Source organism: Lycorma delicatula, chromosome 4, assembly GCF_047948215.1.
Source record: "Lycorma delicatula isolate Av1 chromosome 4, ASM4794821v1, whole genome shotgun sequence".
Classification (NCBI taxonomy): Eukaryota; Metazoa; Arthropoda; class Insecta; order Hemiptera; family Fulgoridae; genus Lycorma; species Lycorma delicatula.
In genome coordinates this window covers 77,408,449-77,431,631 of record NC_134458.1, presented here as the reverse complement: position 1 = coordinate 77,431,631, position 23,183 = coordinate 77,408,449, and the positions used below count along the sequence as shown (strand labels likewise).

Here is a 23,183-nt window from a genome sequence, read left to right as displayed (position 1 = left end):
ATGAAACTACCACTTATGATTCCTGCAGATCTGGTTTCTTATGCTGAACTACATTACAAAGATAATGCAGAACCGCCAGCTATTACTGTTTCTTGACAGTTTGGCCTTCTGGTATCTATTCATGAAGGAGAGATTAGATCACTGTTGTGTGCTGTGTGTACTCCAGCATCTCCTGTCTGATGTCAAAACAGATATGTTTGTGTTCACGTAAAAGCAGCTTAGCTTTGGGACAAATCTTGAGATCATTCTGTGCCCAAATCATATGTATGGAGCTATCGCTAATCCTGAAGAAATTTACAATTTCTTGGAAGATCAGCTAACAATTTTCCACTATCAAACTGCTAGTTAATTGACAGCAATTGTTATTGGATTTCAGCTTGTGGGCAGCTATCGATATGCTAGCCACTTCAACTGAAGTTTGGCCATTTAGAAAATGGTTATACGCTGTTTTTAACCATTGTGACCCTCACAGCTTTGTTCCTGAAAACCTGCTTAATATTACAAATTTTTTTTCAGTATCACTAAGCTTCTGGCAGAACTTGATGCAGAAATATTGTTCAATGCAATCTTCATTATCCACAAAATAAAAATGTAACAAGCACCTATTATATTAACAGACAGTGGCTGCTATATTAACAACAGCTAACACATTATATGAAGTTCAAAAAACAAGCATGCACTTTAGGTACTAGGGTTGTACTTACATTCAAATACATTCTGAGAAAACAAATAGGTCAGATACTTTTTGAAGACCTTACGTTAAAAAAAAAATCTATGGTCAGATGTCTTTTATGTGTATATTATGTGAGGAGTTAACTTATAAAAAAGTTCATGAACTTAATTTTTTTTAGGTCAAACATCATACCACCCCAAAAAGATTTAGCAGATAATGAGAGATCCAAATGAAAGTAAATAACATATTTGTTTAATTAAAACAGCTGTGTTGAAATTTAATACCCCGTTGAGGCCTGAGAGATTTGTTTATAAAAACATAAATTCCAGTTGAGAAAGAGCTTTGCTGATGGTTATTGAAATAAATTTTTAAGTAGAAAATTCTCACAAAAAAAATTTAGAACTAGTTGTATATTATTTTGATAAACAGTTATCAGTAGTATAAATGTAGAGAGTATGTAAAGTTAAATATGGATATTAAAAAATCCAACAACTAAAAATAAATACAAATTGGCAATAAAAAATTAATGTTAATATTGATAAGTAAATAAGTAAAAAATTCTTACAAAATCTTTTTTTTGCATACATTCATAAAATAAAAACAACTGTTGACTAAAAACTGTGCATTATTGTTTTAGGCAGTCCCAGCAGAAAGGAAAGTTAAATAAACACAATTTGAACGTTCCAACTAGACGAGCTTTTGTTTTTGTTAGTATTATTTGTTACTTTGTATAATTAATTCCCTTTTATTTATTTTAATATTTTATTTTTATCTATTATATATTCAAAATTACCTTCATTTTACCATTCTTTTCTCTGTATTTATTGATGATTGTTTAATGATTGAAATGTTCATCTACTTTTGCATTTTATTTTGTGTAAATGATTTTTGGTTAAATTTGGCAAAATGGCATGGAAAAATCCCTTTCTTTTCATTTAAATTGTTGATCCTTCTATGGAGTTGTGAGACTACACTCAAGAAGCATATTAGACTTTGCTTCAAAGTAGAGAAAAGCAGAAGGCAAAAATAACAATTACTGTTAACACGATTAATATTTTATTAAAATTTCTGTAGACTTTACATTTCTCTTTTATGTTAATTATTTTATATATTTTTTAAAGTAATATTAAACTATGAATTAAGAAGGAATATATATATATATATATATATATATAAAAGTTAGTTTTATTAGTGTACAAATGTTTCAACAACTAGCCTGTAAATTCATTTACTATTATATATCTCTGAGACACTCAAATACATCCATATAAACTGCTGGAAATCAAATTGAAGATTTTAGGAATTGTCATATGCTTATAATTCTTTAATTTTAAGAAAATTCTTTAAAGGTTTTCTTTTTGTTTGGAACTAAGTTGGCTCAAATAAAATGTGAATAAAAATTCACATTGTAGTGTTTGATGTATCTGCATAAGAAAATTTAATATTTATTGCAAGAAAATTTATAAGTGAATAAATTACCATAATTTAGAACTTACCGTAATAACAATCAGTAACATCTATTAATCCATTTCGTAGACAATGACCTTTACGGCAGAAACATTTATTTTCCTTAATTATTTCACCATTATCAAGTGAATTGTTCATGAAGTTGTAACTATAACCTCTAATTCCACCAACCGATTCCTCTCCAACTTTGATTAAAGTCATTGAACGACACAGTGATTTCCGGAAGAAAAGTAGAGTTTCATTTGGTTTAATTAATGAAGGAAATTTTGTTCCATCACTTGCATGTGTCAATCTACTACATGGGGCGTCCCATTGTGGTAGATATGGGAAATTGTTATAATTATCTAATAGACCACTCAGCTTCAGATCTGATGCTCCTGTAAATGCTGTAATTGTGTCGCCTTTAAAGTCGTACATCTGAAACATAAGATAGATATGAAATAATATATGATTTCTCAGTCAGATTTTGGAAATTAAATTTTCAAACACTCATATAATGAATATTTTAAAAACTATTATGGCGTTATTTTTTCATTAAAAATTCTGAATAAAGTTTTTAATCTTTCATTGTTTCCCTGTTTACTTTTACAAGCTCTAAGTCTAATGAAACAAGTTTATTATTGATATCCAACAATTTCTTTTTAATGTTACTTTTCAAAACAAATAGTCATTTCAAAGGGAATAAGTGCAATCTCTATATGAGAAATGAATATCAAAGTCCGTGTTATTTACCTCACAATATTATTGGAATATATTACAAAGCTTCTTTCTTTAAAAAATAAGACAGGTCCAATCACCAATTTGTTATAATACCAAGTATGTTTTTACATTGATTTTTCAGTTTCCAATCAATTGATCAACTTATACATATTGTTATAAGTAGGGCAATATTGTAAAACTCCCAACATATGAAGTTCTATTTGGAAAAATGAATTTTCTTCATTAATAACTGTTAATAAAATATTTTAAATAATGACTAAATAATTTGTATGTTATTTCCTTCCTTTTTTATATTTTTAAATTTATTATTACTGTTTTTAGTCATTTTATAAGTTTAACAATTTCCATTTTTTTCTTTTAAGTGTTCTCATTTGAATGAGGTGGTTTCATTTTCACTTTTTTGTTTTTGTTTTTTTTTTCTTAATTTATTTTTTCTTATTACTGTGTAATAAATCAACCAATTTTCATTAGAGCTCTTTTTCGAGTCAATATTTACAAGTATTGCTTCACCTATGTATGTGTATATATATATATATATATCAGAATTGACTGCATATGTCTTTTTGAATTGCAGTTTGTGGGATTTTAATTCAGGTGTGTAAGAACATGATACTAGACAGGAATTCTATAAGAACTACAAGTGTAAGTCAGTTTATTTCTGGCTTATTATGTGAATTTATGGCTTCATATGCGAGTAAACTTATTAGGTTTTTGATAAATGTATATGTTTTTATATAAAACATGATTCTTTTTTTCTAAGCTGAACCAAATCTATCTAATAAGAGTTTTTCAGTCTCACTTAATGATGTCTCCAGTCACTTTGATGTTATTGCTAATGGGATATTTGTACAGTTTTGCAGATATGTATTTAAATCTTTACTGCAAATTGTGTTAGATTTGAATTGTGTTCATTCATATAGTACATTGTTGTTGTACTTCACTACATTTTTATATGTTTGATTATGTTATGTTATTAAAGTTGTTGACAATTTTTTCTAGGTTTGTGATTTGCATCTATGAGATGGTTGGCAAATGTTAATTATATGGTGATAAATAGGGCTTTTAAATGTTTATTTTAAAGGTGCATCTTGTTTGATTTTGAAAGGCACTTTGTATCTAAATCTTTTTTCATAAATCTGTGAGATATTTTCTCCAATTGTTTGCTTATGTATTCTAGTATATGTTTTCTTTGTTTAAATATGTTATAATTTTTATATCTTTTGTCTACGAGTGTAATATAGATGGCATAAACTTGTTACCCACAGAGAGTAAAGGTGTAATCTTGTTTGTGTGTGATTATTATGCTTGTACTCATTGTATTTATTTATTTTTTTTTTAATTTTAAATAATTAAAATAATTTTATTTTTTACAAAAACATGTGTGCTTATTAATTTTATATTTGTGTGAATAAACTATTACAATGTTACAGGAAAAGAAAGTGAAGCAAGCAGGTTACTTCTGTTTACTTCTTTTCCATCACTTCTTATCCAAATTTTTGGTCTTTGGCCATATGAAAAAAATTTAACGTCTTTTTATAATCCATTAGTAAAATTTTCATTCTAGATCTCTTTATTAGTAACTAGTTGAAATTTCAGAAATCACTGTTCAATAAAACCTACTTTTAAAAAAACATAAATTTTTAAAGTGAGTTTTATGATTTGTTTATGAAATGAAAAATTTCAGTTTATCATTAAGTTTGATTTGTAATTTTTACAGTATATTTCTGTATTGACATGACATAAAATAATTTGTAAAATCTGATAGTAAATTACTTACCCTATCAACGAGACCCAATCTGTCAAATTTTAACCAGGATGGCATAAACTTGTTACCCACAGACAGTAAAGGTGAATTATAACCAAACATGAACTCCCAAGCTGTCATTGTTACTAATGGGTGTGAATCAGTTTGTTTAATTAGTAAATTTACTCCCAATCTTGTAAAAAATGATGATGAAGACATCAGATGAGCAAAACTCTGTAAATTAAAAACAGACGGAATAAAATTAGAATTGTTATTACATATGTATAAACGTTATAATCAGTAATATTGTAATCTTGTTTGTATATCTGATTATTATGCTTATACTCATTGCATTTATTTTTTACAAAAACATGTGCATTTATTACTTTTATATTTGTGTAAATAAACTATTATAATGTCTAGCACATAGTGTTTTGTGATCTTTTATTGCATGCAGTTTGAGTTTTTCTGCACAATAAAGTAATTGTGCAGAAGAATTTAACATATCTTAATAGATTTGGTTATTTGCATATGATAATTAATAATCTTCTAATGACATAAGTTATATTAACAAATTTCCATGTTATAATGATTTTCTTATTTAGAATAGAAAGTACACAAAATTAGTAAAGAAAATATATTAGTAATATCATTAACAACTTTACTGGATCTAAAATTATTAGCTGCATACAGTAGTCTTGATTTCTGCTATTTTTCTGTGCCTAACTACTGTTATAAGGGAATACATACGAAGTAGATTAGATTATTTGTTAGTGGATTAGGTTAAACATGATTATAACTATTAAAACTATATCACGTCGCAAAAGCTGAAGTAAGATGCTAACATTTACAAAGATAGTATTCTTTAAAGTTAAAAATAAAAAAACGATTTGTATTTGTTGCCATGATAGAATTCAATTTGAATATAAATAAGATTAAAACTAATTCAACATATCAGAAACAAGGATGAAAATAAGAAAAGAATTATAGTGTATTTATAAGATAGGGGAACAAAATTTACCAAAAGTTGAGGAATTTGGTGTTTAATGAGTAAAATTATGTCGGGTGAATGAAATAAAGAAGCCAATAACAGGTTAGTTTGAGTAGAGATAATTTATGTGCAGAAAAATTACCTGACAATTTTCTCATTATATAGATCTTATCGGAATGAGTAAGTACAGTATGAGATGATTAATACTAACTGTAGAATTTGCTTGGACACATCTAAAGAAAATATGATAAAACATCATCAAAGCAATATCACAAATAGTTATAATAATAGTAAAGCAAGTATGTGAAAATATTAAATAAATAAAATCACATTTCATAGTAGCTTGTGTACTTAATATATAGTACAATAGCATAATGCTCAAGTTGCTTAATAACAGAAATTTTCATCTGGGAACACTTTTCCTTATATTAAATAAAGTGAGAAATTTTATTTAATTTTTTTTTTCAAGTTCAACCAGATATACCACACAATTAACTGAAGTAATATTTGAAAATATTTGTCGTCGTGATAGATTTATGATTAGGAACATGGGATATGGGCAAATTAAGAAGGCAGAAAATGATTGCAATGATGTAGAAAAATGTTGAAAATTAAGTTTATAGATAAAGTAAAACGTTTTGGGGTTAGAAGACAAATTATTAAAAAAATAAGCCTAATCTAATGATTTAAATCAGATCTAATTCTTCTAATGAAGAACTAAGTTAATTTAAGATTGGAAGTTAGTGTAACATTTTTAACTTTAAAGTATATTTTTAATTGAAGTTTTCCACTGTTAAATTAAAACAATTTCCTACAACACAAATTAACTGAAATTAACATTATTACTTATTGATGTCAATTCTAATTTTCATTTTCCTTAAACGTCATAATTCTTACACAAAAGTTTTTCTTAGAATGATTTACAAAATTATTAAAGTATTGTAATTTCTTTTTTCTGTTTTCTTCTTGTAGTCATTTTTTAACTAATAAAAATGTCTATTTCACAGAAAAAAAAAGATTTAATTCTTACTAGCAATTTCAAAACTAGTTATTAGCAACTAGTATATATGTGTACTTTTTTCTAGTCATAATTATCAATCATCTGATGTAATTTTTTTTTATGAGCTTACAAAATTATAATTAAAAGTATATCTGTACAGTCTTGTATATCTAAGACTGTACAGATATACTTTTTTCTTAAAAAAAATAAATAAATAAAATAAAAGCATGTCATTATTTAACGTCTTTACAACCTGAACGTAACATTAAACTTTTCTTGATACTGTTTCATATAAATTCTACTCAAATATGGCATTATCTTCAGTGATTAGCAAATTTTTTTTTTAGGTCACATATAAGTGTTTTCATATTCCTAATAGACAAAAATGTGAAAGATGTTTTTAATTTTAAATTTACTGATATAATGAATTTATTTAGAGGGCATATGTAACAAACATTTACATTTCAGTTTCAAGTTTTTGACTATAAATTTTTTTCAAACAAAATAATAAATGGGTTAAACTAATTAATTAATTTAACAGTCTTACATTCTTAATTCACTAACTTATATGAAAAAATCTCAGAAATATACATTTATTAATATATAGTATGTGAATATAAATAAATAAATATGTATATATGATATCAGTAATCGTGTATTACAATATATAAATCATTTGAAATTAGTTTATTTTTATTAAAATTTGTGAACTGGTTTACACACAATTTCATTTGAAAAAAAAATTATTTTGAGAGACAATAGCCGAGTTATAATCTGCAGCTCTCCAAGATTCCCTATCTAGTGCTAGTCGTTTCATTTCAGTATACCCTCTACATCCTACATCCCTAAGAATTTGTTTTACATATTCCAAACGTGGCCTGCCTACACAATTTTTTCCTTCTATCTGTCCTTCCAATATTAAAGCGACTATTCCAGGATGCCTTAGTATGTGGCCTATAAGTCTGTCTCTTCTTTTAACTATATTTTTCCAAATGCTTCTTTCTTCATCTATTTGCCGCAATACTTCTTCATTTGTCACTTTATCCACCCATCTGATTTTTAACATTCTCCTATAGCACCGCATTTCAAAAGCTTCTAGTCTTTTCTTCTCAGATACTCCGATTGTCCAAGTTTCACTTACATATAAAGCGACACTCCAAACATACACTTTCAAAAATCTTTTCCTGACATTTAAATTAATTTTTGATGTAAACAAATTATATTTCTTACTGAAGGCTCGTTTCGCTTGTGCTATTCGGCATTTTATATCGCTCCTGCTTCGTCCATCTAGTAATTCTACTCCCCAAATAACAAAATTCTTCTACCTCCATAATCTTTTCTCCTCCTATTTTTACATTCAGTGGTCCATCTTTGTTATTTCTACTACATTTCATTACTTTCATTTTGTTCTTGTTTATTTTCATGCGATAGTTCTTGCGTAGGAATTCATGTATGCCGTTCATTGTTTCTTCTAAATCCTTTTTACTCTCGGCTAGAATTACTATATCATCAGCAAATCGTAGCATCTTTATCTTTTCACCTTGTACTGTTACTCTGAATCTAAATTGTTCTTTAACATCATTAACTGCTAGTTCCATGTAAAGATTAAAAAGTAACGGAGACAGGGAACACGCTTGTCGGACTCCCTTTCTTATTACGGCTTCTTTCTTATGTTCTTCAATTATTACTGTTGCTGTTTGGTTCCTGTACATGTTAGCAATTGTTCTTCTATCCCTGTATTTGAACCCTAATTTTTTTTAAATGCTGAACATTTTATTCCAGTCTACGTTATCGAATGCCTTTTCTAGGTCTATAAACGCCAAGTATGTTGGTTTGTTTTTCTTTAATCTTCCTTCTACTATTAATCTGAGGCCTAAAATTAATAAATATATCAATAAATAAATCAAATTTCACTTTCTTTTTCTAACTAGAAAAAATATTAATTATAAGGAATTATATGCATGAAAATAAAAATACACAAGATAAAACTTTCTACTCGAGCTGAAATAAGCAGATTTTGTATTCTTAAATGTCTCTGTTACCCAATAATGAATATCTTCATTGTAGTCCTAATTGGATAGGCCCCATCTTTTGATCTTGGTCTTCTATGATCAATCCTGATCCAGTTTTACACGATTCAAATTTTGTGGTTGGAGAGAAGCCTCTTAGTCTGTTATGGGATTGATTAGTAGTAAATTTTTATTTGCAGTGTTGTTATTTTACATATATCTGTATAACAGACAATCTATTCAACAACAAATATTGAACTGGAAGAGAGAAAATGTTCTTAGAACTGGTAGATGATGTGATCAAGAGGTTTTTAGTACAACCTGTTTGTCATTAAAACCATTTACTAGTGAAATTTTAAACTTTCATAATCTTTCTTGACTTTTTTGTGTAGGAGGTATAATTTGTTTCATTAATCAGAATTATAATAATTATTTTTGGTCAATTATATTGATTATATTATAATTATATGTAATTATAATTGTTTAATAAACTGAAATTAATGGATGAGTTTTAGATGAATTAACAAACTGCCTCTTTTAAGGAATGATTGCTTTCAAATAATGTGTGCAGTTTCTCTGCATCATTTATTAGCAGCAAATGACCGTAGCAGTTGATTCATTTTTCATCCATTTCTTTAGATTGTAATTTTACAAGGTAGTATGAGAAACATAGTCTTTAGTTCATTTTCAGTTTATGAGAATTACTTGAGTTGGAGTATTATATACATTTTTTTGAAACTATTTTTCAAAATGTTATTAGATTACAATTACAATGAAAATTGATAAATGTCAATGCCATTTATGTAGTAAATAATTTGAAGGGTTATCCAAGTTACAGTATTAATATATACAGATTATGTATGAGAATATTACTAACATTGATTGATTAATGATTTAATTATTTTAATGTGAAAATAATATGACTGATTTTATTATTTTCTTCTAATGATGGTTATAAATTAAACAGATTGCACCAAAGAGGCTTAAAAAATATCATTATTTTATTTACAGATTTTCCGTATCCTACAGAATTCTTTACATCTACCCTTATAAATAAACAATGACGTAGGTATTTCTTTATTTTTTTATTTTTTAGGGTGTACAAAGTGGGCAGCAGGTCTTGGGGAATCACAGCTTATGTAATATACTGGAATTTCTTTAAATTGGTTCACACGTAAATCGTATAATTTATGGACTTTTTGCAAAGTCACTAGGCAGTGGACTTAGTAGAATAATTAAATTTACTGTAGATTAATAGAACAAATTATCAAAGATGCTGGAAGTGAACTTAATATACAGAGATGTAATGTACAGGGCCAGGATAAATTTGTATTAAAAAAATATTTTAACTAGTTGATTTCATGAAATTTGTTATATGCATGCAGTTGCATAAAATTCTAATATTGTTCAAGCCTACAGGATCAATTATAATGCACATTGATAATCCTGTTAGATAATAATCTGGCAAACAGATCCAGTAATCAAGAGAACTAAAAGCTGTTTTGAGTTGACCTAATCTTAAAAAACAATGTGCTGATGTCATTGCTTTGTCAGCAATAATGCACTATGGCACCATTTACTCAGAATAATGACTAATTGAACTCTTCTTTTCATAACAATTCTGGAAAGATCAGTAATCTAAACTCCAAATTTTCGATCACGTAAAGATCGTTAATGCAGGCCTTGAAGAATCTTGGATAACTACACTTGTTTATTCTGGTAAATCAATATAGTCTCAATAAATGGATAAAATAAGATTCATTTTTTTGAAAAATATTTACTGTTAGTTATTTGCTGTTGGTACATGTGACCACTAACAGGACAAAGAGAAAAGTGACTTTTTGTACATATAACATAAACTAGCCACTTCAATAAATGCTGCATGTTCGCTGCAAAAAAATCTTTTCATTACTAGTTAAAAGTGAGTTTTTTTTTAATTTTTAAAAAAGACCCTTTTTATATGTTGTGGACATTCTATATCTATTTGTTATTAAATATGAAATTATTAAATAATGTCTGTTTTAAAAATTCAAATTTGTACTTTGAACAGATTAAATTTTAATGGAAAATTGAATTTAATTTGAATCTAAAGGACTTCTTTTGATGTCTGGGTTGAAGGAGCAAATGTATGAATTATAAAGTTTGTTCAGTTTTAAATTCTGTTTGACCTTAAAAATTAATAATATTTTATAAGTTTCACCCCAGCCAAAATGTGCAATAGCAATATTTTCATACAAAAATAAAAACTGGCTTCAAATAAACTAATTCTGCTGTTTTGTGCAAGTTAATTGATTTGCACTAACTTAATGTGTGCAGAAATTAATTATGGAAGGAATACCTTTTATTTGAGTTAAAAAGAAAAAAAATTAAAGAAAAAGTTTATTTAGTGCTTTAAAAAAATATTTCATGCTTTTAACAGCAAAATTCAATTTGTTGCTAATAGATCATGATATAAAAAAATTGAAACTCAATAAAATTTTTGTAAAATTTTGAATTTTTTGAGTGTTTCTGAATTTATCAGTCAGATAGATTTACAGTCATGGTTCAGATCTAAGATAAAAATTGTTTTCAAATTTTGAAAAACTGGTATTTGAAAGGCTCCTAAAATTTTCTCATTTGCCAAAGTTGATTTATATTAAAATAACATTAATAAGTACAATTAATTTGGTTAAATTTCTTTCTAGCATTCCTGTCCAGTTTTATTTTAAAGTATAAAATACTGCATGTATTAATGATACAATGTAATATACTTCCTCTCTGAAATATATTATATCATTGGACTCCTTTGAAAAGTTAGAATGAATTTTTGGGATTTTGGAGTGGACTGTCAGATTATTGTTTGACATTCATAAATATGAATTGTGATGAAGAATAACAAGTTTCAATGCCAGTCTTATTCAGGAAAGTGAAGAGTGAAGTGATTTACTTTTGCCACCTTCTTCACCAAGAGCCAAATATATGGTTGTATATCGATATGCCTAGGAATTCCGAAATTAAGATGACATTGAGCCCTAAAATTGACACCATTACTCTTTGTTCATCACAGGGACTGATATTTTAGTAAGTTAAAAATTATATTTCCATGTATTTACTGTAAAAAAAAAAAAAATAGTCATTTATTCCTATAAAATGACAATTTCCAACTATCAAACTAGACAACAGAACTATTTTCATGTTAGCACAGTATTTTGACCTTCAGGAAAGGGCCGTATACTTATATCATTATTTTTCATAAATTAATGATCCATTTAGAAGATCTTTCTATATATCTATTTTAAACTAATTAAAAAGTTTTCTTTTAAGTTGATATTACTCTATCGATTTGGATGGTGATAGCTCCAAGCAGAATGATCCTCAATTTATTAAATTTTCTATAAAAAGGTAGTCTTTTCTATAATTACTCATTGATGCTGCAGAAATATATCAATCACATTAATAGCAAGTTTCACATAATTTAATTAAAAATAAGATTACAAATTTTAATGAGAAAAAATACATTTTTTCAAGTTTGAAAAAAAAATGACTATTTTTTTTTTGCAATTACCAAAACATATATTTATTTTATAAAAATATATTAAAAGATTATATATGCGTAAATATATTTTTCTTTAAATAATAAATACTACCCTTGAAATATCTTCTTATGCAGTGCTTAGTTTTCAGTTTTAATGATTTTACTGTAAAGAAGAAGAAAGGCTGGTACTTAAAATGGCAGTTGATCTAGATTGACTAAAATATTCAACTGTATATTTTTATTTAGTTATTGTTAACATGCATATTAAATGTGTTTAAGCCAATCTATTACTATTGAATTTAGTCAATTTAGAACATAATTTAATCAATTATGTTCATGTGAGTATAAAACTGGAAAGTTTAAATTAAAAATTAAAATAAGTATGGTTATATAATTGAAGTCCTGTTATATGAGATGAAAAAGAAGTTTAAGAAAAAGAAAATGGTTTGATATCAGATTGTAGAAAGTTTGTGTGTATGAAGGGAAGTTGTATTTTCTAAAAAAGGATGTATTCCTTTGTTCATGCAATTTTAATGGTATGTAGACATATATATATATATATATATTAGTCTGCATACCAGTGTATTTATATTTGCAAATATTCCAAAATGTACTAGTGAAAATCAGTCTACTGCAATTACCAAAAAGTATATTTAAAAAAAAATATATTAAAAATTTATATATATATTGTTTAGTTCTTTATATCATTTTTACATTGCCAATTTTTTCTAGTTTTTATGCTAATTATTTCTGATTAACAAAATAAAAAATGTTTCTTTTGATTAAGTTAATAAGTAAAATTTAATTTTATCAGTATTTACTTTTAAACACAGTAAAAATGAGTATTGTTTGAATTCTGAATAAAAACAAAGTTTTAGGCCTGTTTGTTTTGATGTGAAATAGGTTCTGGTAAAGATCGTAAATTTCAGCAGTCTACCCCAATGAAAGGCCATCACTCAGTTGACTAGTTGCTCCCTTTTTTCCCTCCCGTTTCCTTATTCATCATTACTTCTTTTTTACGTTTAAAGTCATGGGAATTAGATCACCTGATACTGTGGTTCCACCTGTGGCATCATCCTGATATTTCTAAGCAAAGGAGATTCTACTTTATTAGAACTCAGTGGGGTGGTAACCCTTTGTGTCAGTAAGACTATCCAAGGATTGTTTCATGTCCTCAGGTTGTACAAAAAGCCAGTTCTGTGAACGTACATATTGAATGTATTGTAATGTGTATTGATTCTATGGATGTACGTCTGATTCCAACTCTGTTAGGTTAGATGATAGGATCTGAAGAGCTAATCTATCTATATATATGGTAGAAGGACTGCCTGGGATTGCCTCAGTGACCGTTTGCTGTACAGTAACCTTAGTGGCCATAGTAGCTGTTGGTTGCCTTCTAATCTCGCATAGAGAAAAAAATCTTATGAAACTTGTGTAACATTTTTTTTTTTAGTTGTAATATTTTACCTTTAGTGTTTTTTCAAAATATTCTATATTTAAAGTTATAAGAGATGTAGAAAACTCTATTAACTTTAATTTTGCTTTGGTTGTTGATCAAATTATAACTTTGTGGAGTTTTGCTTTTACCTTTGAATCCTTAAATCATACAGAATAAAAAAATAAATACTTGATAACTTTCTGATTGAAGTATTTTTTTTAAAAAATCATCGAAATTGAATAAAAATAAACAAAAACAAAAAAATTATATTTCAAAAGATGTTGTTTTACAAACACAAAAACTAATTCAGTGACAGTATAGATGAAACTTACCAAAAGAGCTATGTTTGGAACGATCAACAAATCTTCTTCAGTTCCATTACTCAGTTCTGGAACCCATTTTAATGGATGAAGAGGAATCGCTGAAACTGTACCGTTTGTGTTAAAAGTAACATTTCCATGCGTTATATTTTCTCTATAAACGTAAGGACCGACTTGTTCGAATCGTAAAGTTTCATGTTCACCTCGTAAGAACTCATCCCTGTTAGTGATATTAAATAAATACACTTTTATGAATAATTCTACAGGTGGTGCTCGCCACATTTCGAAAGTCTCTGAACCCTCAGTGAACCGTAATTTCTGCAAAAGAAAAAATAAACCAATAAATTTAATGTACTAAAAAATTATTTACTACTAGGATAACTGTTTAAATTTTTTTAATAAAGCTTTTAGATGTTGTTTGATGTGCAGTGTAACTGTTGATGTAATATGTAAGTTTTTAATTCATCTTTTAATATGAGTAAATTATACAAGTTTACAAATGTGCAGTCATACCCACACACCATGTGCACAGTGTGTGTGTGCCCCTGCATGTGTGTGTGTAAAACTGATTCCTGGAAATTATAGTTGAATTTAAAATGTTTTTAACTGGAAGTCATGTTTAAATCTATACGTGGTGACTTTTTTCTACTATCGCTGCATAATGAAACATAATACAATTACAGCAAAAAATGCAGAATGGTAAATAGTAAAACAAAAAGAAGCAACCTGGGAGTCCAGTTTACTTTAACCAGAGGTACAAAAAATAAAGATAAAACCAAATCGCGTGCATCTATTAAAAACAAACTTATTCAATTACAAACATGTATTTATTACAAACTTTATTCTTTTTATTATGTATTTTAAATATAATATTTACAATTATATTTTACTTTTTTCTTAGTTTTCTCGGTCCTTGAATTTAAAAAAAATACTAACTTGAAATAATTATTTCAAGTAGGTTGATTTCTTATTTCATTTTATTGCTTTATGGTTTTTTTTAAGTCGCAAAGCTTATATATAGCTTTACGGCTGGCTATAGCTTAAGTAATAGTTTTAAGTAAAACTAAATCTTTAAAGGTTTAGTTGGGATTAATTATCTTAACTGTTACACAGTTTACCTCAACTGTGTACCAGTATTATTTCTTTTAAATTAGTGTATTGGTGTAACTACCAGAATACAAGTAGTGGAAATAATGTTTTCATGCTTTTTCTGTGGATTGGTTAACAGAATATGTTTTCTTTTATGGGATTATATGTTATTTTTTATTTTTACTCATTGAATAAAGTGAGGTCTACAATTGTGGGCCTTGCATCGCACAATGATTTAATGAATGTCATCTCATCTTGTATACTTGTTTTATAATATCAAAGTAAATTTAAATTAAACATTTTTTTTGAACATTTTATTTAATTCAAGATGAAAAACCAACACCAATATTTAAATTAGCTCACCTAACAGAACTCACTTTATATTTAACAGTATCTAAATGAATTTTAATGGGAATTGTGTGATTTTTGTGGCTATTATTCTTTTTTTTAAATATTCGTTTAAAATGTCGCTTCATTTGAACAGAAAACAATTTAATTATATTAATGTTCATACACTTGGTGAACCCTTATTTAATTTTATTCATTTATCTAATGCGAAAAGATAATAACAAAAAAAAAAAAGAACAGACTAATAAGAGATTAAAAACAATTAATTACAATAAAGCTGCTTATAGTTGTAACATCTATTTTCATTTAATTTAAAGTATTTTAATATTCGTAAAATTATTATTGTGGCCCCTCCAGTTAAATAAAAACAAATTTTGACCACTGACGGAGGTTAAAAATTAGTCATGATATTAATTTGTTTAGCTTAACCTCAGATATAATTTATAAATCTTCACTTGTTAAATCGATTTAAAATAAAATTAATGAGTCGAGTAAAATAATAAAATTAATTTTTGTTTTCATTTATGATTTTTTATAAATTTAAGAAGTCAAAGATCAAAGAATACATTATTGATGAGTACTTTACCGACGTATAATTATACCATCATTTATATTTTAATAAGCTCACTGAAATTGAATTCATTACTTTAGTACTGGAAAAGTGCAATTACGTTTATAGAGTAGACAAATGTGGATAATTCATAACAAATCTATTTTTTTTACCGATTCTAAAATTATAATTATTTTATTTCTTTTTTGTTATTACATCTTAAGACATATCTGAAAAGTGTTTTTAATATATAAATGCCAGATTATAAATAACTGAATATTCTTTGATTCTTCTGCAAACTTAAGATAAAGTAAAAATTTGTGGAGGATTGTTTTAGTAATATTTTTTTTAGATTAAAAACAATAGTTTTTATATGGGAGTCAAGTTTCAACCTAAATCGTTAAAATGTATTCAATTCCTTATGAACAAAGACACTACGTAACATTATTGTTTATGTATTTGTATAACGTCTATTTCTTATAATGCTGTACAGCTCGCTCTCTCTCTCTCTCTCTCTCTTTCTATCTCTCTCTGTGCGCGCGCGCACGTGTGGGAACAGCGCATATATATATATATATATATATATATATTTTTTTTTAAAGAACATCGATGTATATGTATATATATATATATCGATATGATTAGATATGATTATATATGCTATATCGTATTATTTTTGCTCAATGTCAGTGTGAATTACCTTGAATCTGTTTATTCGATTCCGATAGAATTTTCTAGAGTTACGCTGCGGTATGGTTAAAATAATAGAAGAAACTACAGATACACGTAGTTTAATAATTTGTGGTTATTGAGAGAATGTACGAAAATACAAAATAATAATGGTGTTTGTGTGTTGTAGACTATTAGCTATAAACAGTTGTTGGTTAATTATTACGTAATACTACTGTTAATCTGTGAAGATCTTGGCTTTGTAGTTCTGTGTAATTATATATAAAGACAGCAATAATAATAAATCGGTATCTTATTTGTAACAATCATATATAGTATATTTATAACGAATATATCTTTTAAATATATATTATCGCGCAATACCAAAACGCGTAAAATAAATAACATAAAATTTCAAAATTTAGTTAAGATCAATTAAAACAATAGGAAGGGGTGATAAGTCTATTTTTGCTTCACTTTTCACATATTTATAAGCTTATATTCACACTTTTATCACATCATATTCCAGTTCTCTAAATGACTGAAGACAGAGAATCTACTTAATCTACTTCGTAGAATGAATAGCATCCATGTTTATTAAATCTGTCGCTTGAATTAGCCTACCAAAATACTCTTCTTTTTCCGTGATCAGATATTGTTTTAAATCTATTTCTTGATGGTGAAATAATAATGAAACATTTTTTTTTAATCTAAATGATATATCAAAGTTACTTCTTTAGTAAAGAATTCATTACAGTTCGGTTTTATTTTGTACTAAAATACTTGAATAATTTTACGTAATTTTCGTTTCAGGAAAAACTAATATAATCAGGCTAAAATATCTTAAAACTTAGATCAGCAGGTTGAAAAAATTACGTTTAATATGATTAAAGTATTATTAATATAGAATAAATGGGAAACGATAATTTGCCGGTACTTGTAGAAATAAATAAAGGAAAGAAAATTTTTTAAATGCAAAACATTGAATATTGAAGTTCTTCTGAAGACACTCTCTTGAAAATGTACAGTTTTAAAAACTTTTATCGTTAAGAATTTTTTTTCTGTTACCTTTTTCTTTTATATTATCGTAGAATTGTGGATTTTTTTTTGTATTGTAGCGGAAGCGACCCTATTAATATAAATTACCCTTTTTTCAACGTCTAACCAAATTTTATTGTTTTGATTGCCTAAATCTATTAATTTTCTCTTTGTAAATAGAAAACGGTTTTATTTATATTACTTAAATCGCTAGTATTTTGTGTAGGTCAAACGATCAAAGCGATAAAAAGTAAATACAACGAAGATATTTTTACATATCCTGTTTTGAAAGATGAAAACAGTGGTTTCTATGGAATAAAACGTTGCATTTAAAACATAAGGAAATAAAACATTATTTCATATTACAACCGACACGAACAATAATAATTTGAATTCGAATTATAAAATTTAACAGCAATACGTTTACGTTGATGGTTATTGGTATTATTTTTTCCGATGCTTCTTCATATTTATTACTTGTGTTATATTTATGAATATAGTCTAGAATTCATTAGAAAACATGTGAATCATGACTGATGCCTTATTAATTCACTTAGTTTCCCATTTATAACAGGTGTAAATAAACCTTATTTTTTTGCCACGATTCAGTCTGTTTTTTGTTTTTAATAACAGTTAAATCTCTTAAACTCTTTTTCAAGTTCAATTAACGAGATTATCTTAGAATTAGATTCTTTACAAATTTCAAAACTTTATCTGTTATTTTACAACGAAGTTATTTTACAGCCAAACCTAAAAAAATTGCGTTTTACGACACCGGTTTATTATATTTTAGAATAATTTATTAAAACAATTTACCAAAAATACAGGTCTGTGAAGTATTTTATTAAAATTTTCAAGTAAAAAACCACATGAAATCATCAAATTTATCCCTTTATTTAAGTTTTAAGAATTTGAACAGGTTTCACTTTACCCTTAGGGTAGAAATCAGGATGAAATTTTTTGCAAGCTCTAACTCGCGTTTTCGGATCGGTGATTATATGAAATGTTTTCTTTATTTTCATTTGTAGAACATAAACTGAAATTTTTTCGGTTCCTTCGCGAAACACTCTGTGCAGTCTTATAGGGAATTATTAACCCTAAGTATAAAAATAACATACTTATTACAGGAAAAACTGAAAACGGAAAATTATTTTAGTAAAGAAGAAGTTTCATGTTAATGACTAAAGAAACACTTTTACTATAAGAAAACATGTAATTACGTTAAAAATACTATTAAAGCGGTATAAATATGTATTTTAATTAATTTTCTAAATTCCAGTTACATTAGCCGAATTAATGAAAACTCATTTTTCCATATATAATACGGCGGTACAAAGATTATAAAAAATGTTTTGCATTCTTTTCTTTACAAAAAAAAACATAATTTATAAAAAAAGCAGACAACAAAGTTGTTATACTTTTCTGGCATTGGTTATTTATTCTTGTATAGTGGAAAAATAATGATACTTTAAAAACGATATCGAAGATTTATTTTTTGGGGGTGGGGTGTATGTTAAAATTTTATTGTAAAATTATCATTAGATGTTTAAATAAACCCAAAAAAGTTTAAAAAATTAACAACAAAAAAAAAAATCGATATTTTTTATTTATTTGTGCTCCTTCAGCTCCAGAATCACCTTCCAAGAATCTTTTTTGATTTTTCTACGTTTACTATGGTAGATCGTAGAAACTAAAAAAAATTCCACTGAAAAATGTACAACCGAAAAAAAATTACCTAAGATTTCTTTTTTGGAAATGGGGAGTGAATTATAATGAAATTTTATTTTAATATTACTATTAAAAGTTTAAATAAACCAACAAAATTATTTTTAATTCAAAAAATCGATATTTTTATACTTTGATTGACTTTATCCTCCAATATTTCTCCCAAAGTATTTTTTGGGGATCACTTTCACTATTATTATGCCTAGGAAGACATAAATAAAAATCCAATAAATACGCAAAATAAAAAATTGTAAAATGTTAAAAAATATGCAGTAAATAATAAGATTTTTTCTCATTTTGGGGGGAAGGAGGATTTTTGGGGGAGGGGTTTTTTTAAGAAAAATTAAAAAAAGATAATATAAGCATGCATGCATGTACTGAGCTTACAAGAGAATACAAATTAAGTGTAAAAAACTTCATGAAAATCGGTTTATCCAGTTAAAAGTTAATAGCGTTTGAAATTCAATAAATTCAAACACACCAAATCGGGTACTTGAGTGCGTACGTACGAACATTACCTCCAACTTTTTTTTATATTTTTGGTATCCCTGGGTCATGAAACGTCGAAAAAATCCGTACCCCATTTTTTGACTGGTTACCAGACTTTCCTTCTTGCAGCATAGCTCTGGTACTATTTTGCCAGGAATATAAAAGAACTACACGCAGAAACCTTTGAGTTTTATTTTAATTTTATACAACATATAAATGAGATGTTCAAGGATACAGCGGTAATACGAAAAAATGTAGAAATCAAAGTGAAACTCGAATTGATGAGAATGTAGCATTTTTAAATACAAAAATCAATAAAGTAATAAATTTGTCTTTCTCCAACTGCGGCAATCGATTTTTCGTTAAAATATATTAAAAACTAAAATACTTACATCAGTACTTAATATAAGTCATCTTAATAATACATTGAGTTTGTCTCGGCTGAGCCAATTTATTTCTAGTTGAAACTTAGGTTAATGCGGGACAAATACGGGAAAAGGTGTTGGTGGATAAAGAGACCAAAAGAATAATACAGCCTAAAACACGCTTTTATGAAAAATTTGTCAACTGAGATGTAAACCCGGGTGAAAAAGGTAAACGATTAATAGTAATGCACATAGAAAGTGAAAATGGGGTTTTGAACGGTGGTTTATGGGTATTTGATCCAGATTTTCCCAAGAGTAGCGCAATGAAATGAATGGTGACAATTTTATGCACCGATTTAAAAAAAAAATTCATAATTGTTGCTGAAGGATCCGTTATAATAACGGATAATACGCCGTACCATTGCCTGAAAACTGAAAAAATTCCAAACTCTTCGACCCGAAAATCGGAAATTGCCGAGCGGTTAAAATTGCGTACACCGAAAGACATGTTAATAGAACTTAAAAAATTAACAAAGTCAGTTAAACAAAAATTTATTCATTGTAATGTAGATGAAATAAATAGCAGAATTAAAATATTGTGTCGTGTTGCATCTTCCTTCATACCATTGCAATTTTAATCCGATACAATTAATAATGGACGCAAGTCAAAGGCTATAACGGGAGTAATAACACAACATTTAAGTTAAATGATGTAAAAAATCTACTGATAGAAGGTGTTAATAGAGTAGAGACAAATGCTTGGAAAAATTGTATTCAACATTTAATTAAAGAAGAAAAAACATGTGAAACGGACAGTTTGTGTGATGTGAAATATTATTGAAGATATTGTGATCAATTTTGGAAACGATGAAAATAGTTCAACAGACAGCAGCTTATCGGGTATTGAAGAAATACATTGAGGTAACAAATATTTGTTTTCTGTTTTACTTAATGAAATTTTAATACAGCGGTAACGTACTTTTTAACATTTTTATTTTAAAGATAAATATATCACTTTATCACAATTTTATAATTTTTTTTACAAATTATTTTTACTTCATTTTTATGTTAAAAGTAAGAAGTGTTTTTTCCGGATGGATTGCGCTAAATTAAATTAAATCAGAATCATTATAGTGTTCATGTTTTAGTTTGATGTACGCTTTCGTGAAACAAATTATAGTGTTTTAACGTTGAGAAGTGTGTAATGTTAAAGTTATTAGTATGCAATCTAAGTTGTGTGGGTGGAAATGTAAGCTTATAGAAGTTGAAAAACACCTACAACCAGCTTCATTCTTCGGGATCACAGTTCTTTTCAATCTTTAAATGAAACTTCCACCAAGTAATGTAAGATTTCTGATGGAGTTTAATTAATAATTAACTTTAGAGCGTATCAAATGTCCCAATTTCATATTCAGATTATATTCCCTTTGTTATTTATATAAAGTATTATTTATTTCTACAAACTAGAATAGATTTTTATGCGTTCAATATACAATTCTACGGTGAAATAAAAAGATAAAATCAGTCGTATAATATTTAAATTTAAATATTTGAACATAAATAATCTATTCACCTTGAAATTAAATTAAATTAAATTTTTTATATATATTTACTTGTTTGTTGTGTTTCTTTTATTAACAATACCTTTATAATACTTACTTTTAATATGTATGTATGTATATATATATGTATGTATATATATATATTGGTTTTTGTGGGCAAATTCATTATTACAACAAAAGAACGAAATATATTTTTATACTTTACATGATTCAGATGAATACAATAGACAGTTATTTCAAATATGCATAAAAAAACAATTTATTTTAATCTATTTTATTTGTTGAATTTGATACATTTTATATATATACTAATATGTATATATGTTGCTTTGTGATAAAATGTATTTATTTATTTTCACAAGATTGACAATGAAAAATTTGAACATAAATTATCGGTTTTAAAGTTGTTGTTATAGCTTAAACTCCTTTTTTATGATATATTGAATCAAGTTTTCGTTTTTTAAAGTTAAACGTGTTAACTTGTTTTATAAAAAAATTAATTTTTTTTTGGTTAACTACTAGATTAACTTATTTTTGATTTGTATGTTAATTTAGTTAGGGAAATCAAGTCAGATGAATTACCGAAGCGATGCCAAGTATGCGTAACGTCAAGGTGATTACTGATAATTAATTTTTATTTTTGTTTTATTCTCTCAAATATTTCATTACATAAACTAAAAGTAGTCCCGATATCTCAAGTACGAATATTACGTAAGTTGGTCCTGTGAGATAATAAAAGCATAATAAAAAATTTCGCATAAAAATCTTCAAAAATATCTGTATTTTAAATCTTCAATTAATTACCGGAATCTGATCCGTAAAAATTTCAGGATTGGAAAATTATTTATAAAAATAATATAGGGTTTCTTTTTGTTACCAAGACAGCCAACCAACAAGTTGGGATATAACCCGATCCAATATGAGGTTTTAAGGACAATAAAGGATTTAATTACATAACATTATGATTGTGGATCTGTCCTCGATCGGGTTTGGTACGATACATTTTGTAAATATGTACAATATCTACTTGGGTGTTGAAAAAGTGAGCAACCTTGTGGGAAAATGAGTAAGTTACGATAGCTGATGAAAGTCACCTCCGTCATGCGACTCACATAATTGAATACGACGTTGCATGCTCTTAAACACATGTAACGTTTGTTGAAAAATTGCAGCGTCACATTGTTCAATTTCGCTCTGCGATTCGCGAATAGTGTGAGGATGATTTTTTAATGCAGAATCCTTAAGATTCTGCCCACAAGAAAAAGTGAGGAGGAGATAAATCAGGAGACTGAGGGGCCACAACCCCTTTGAAATCACTTGTCCATGAAAACACGGATCCAAAAAAGTCATAGTATTGTTGGCTGTATGAGCCGTAGCATTTTGCTGCTGAAACCACATGTACTCTAGCCGGTCTGCAGGTATAGTGTTTACAAATTGTTGTACCATCTGTATGTAGCGCTTACTGTTCACTG

General features: G+C 27.1%; 1 protein-coding gene across 2 annotated transcripts in view; it reads right to left on the bottom strand.

Annotated features, from left to right (window-relative positions):
* The window catches only part of LOC142323574 (scavenger receptor class B member 1-like), a 223,831-nt gene that overhangs the window by 12,328 nt on the left and 188,320 nt on the right, over positions 1-23,183 (bottom strand). For both annotated transcript variants that reach the window (XM_075363392.1, XM_075363391.1), the window contains exons 3-5: positions 13,889-14,194; positions 4,638-4,838; positions 2,170-2,557 (exon numbers count right to left, since the gene is read on the bottom strand). In XM_075363392.1, coding sequence (XP_075219507.1) covers positions 2,170-2,557; positions 4,638-4,838; positions 13,889-14,194 — 895 coding nt within the window. The remainder of the gene's footprint in view (positions 1-2,169; positions 2,558-4,637; positions 4,839-13,888; positions 14,195-23,183) is intronic.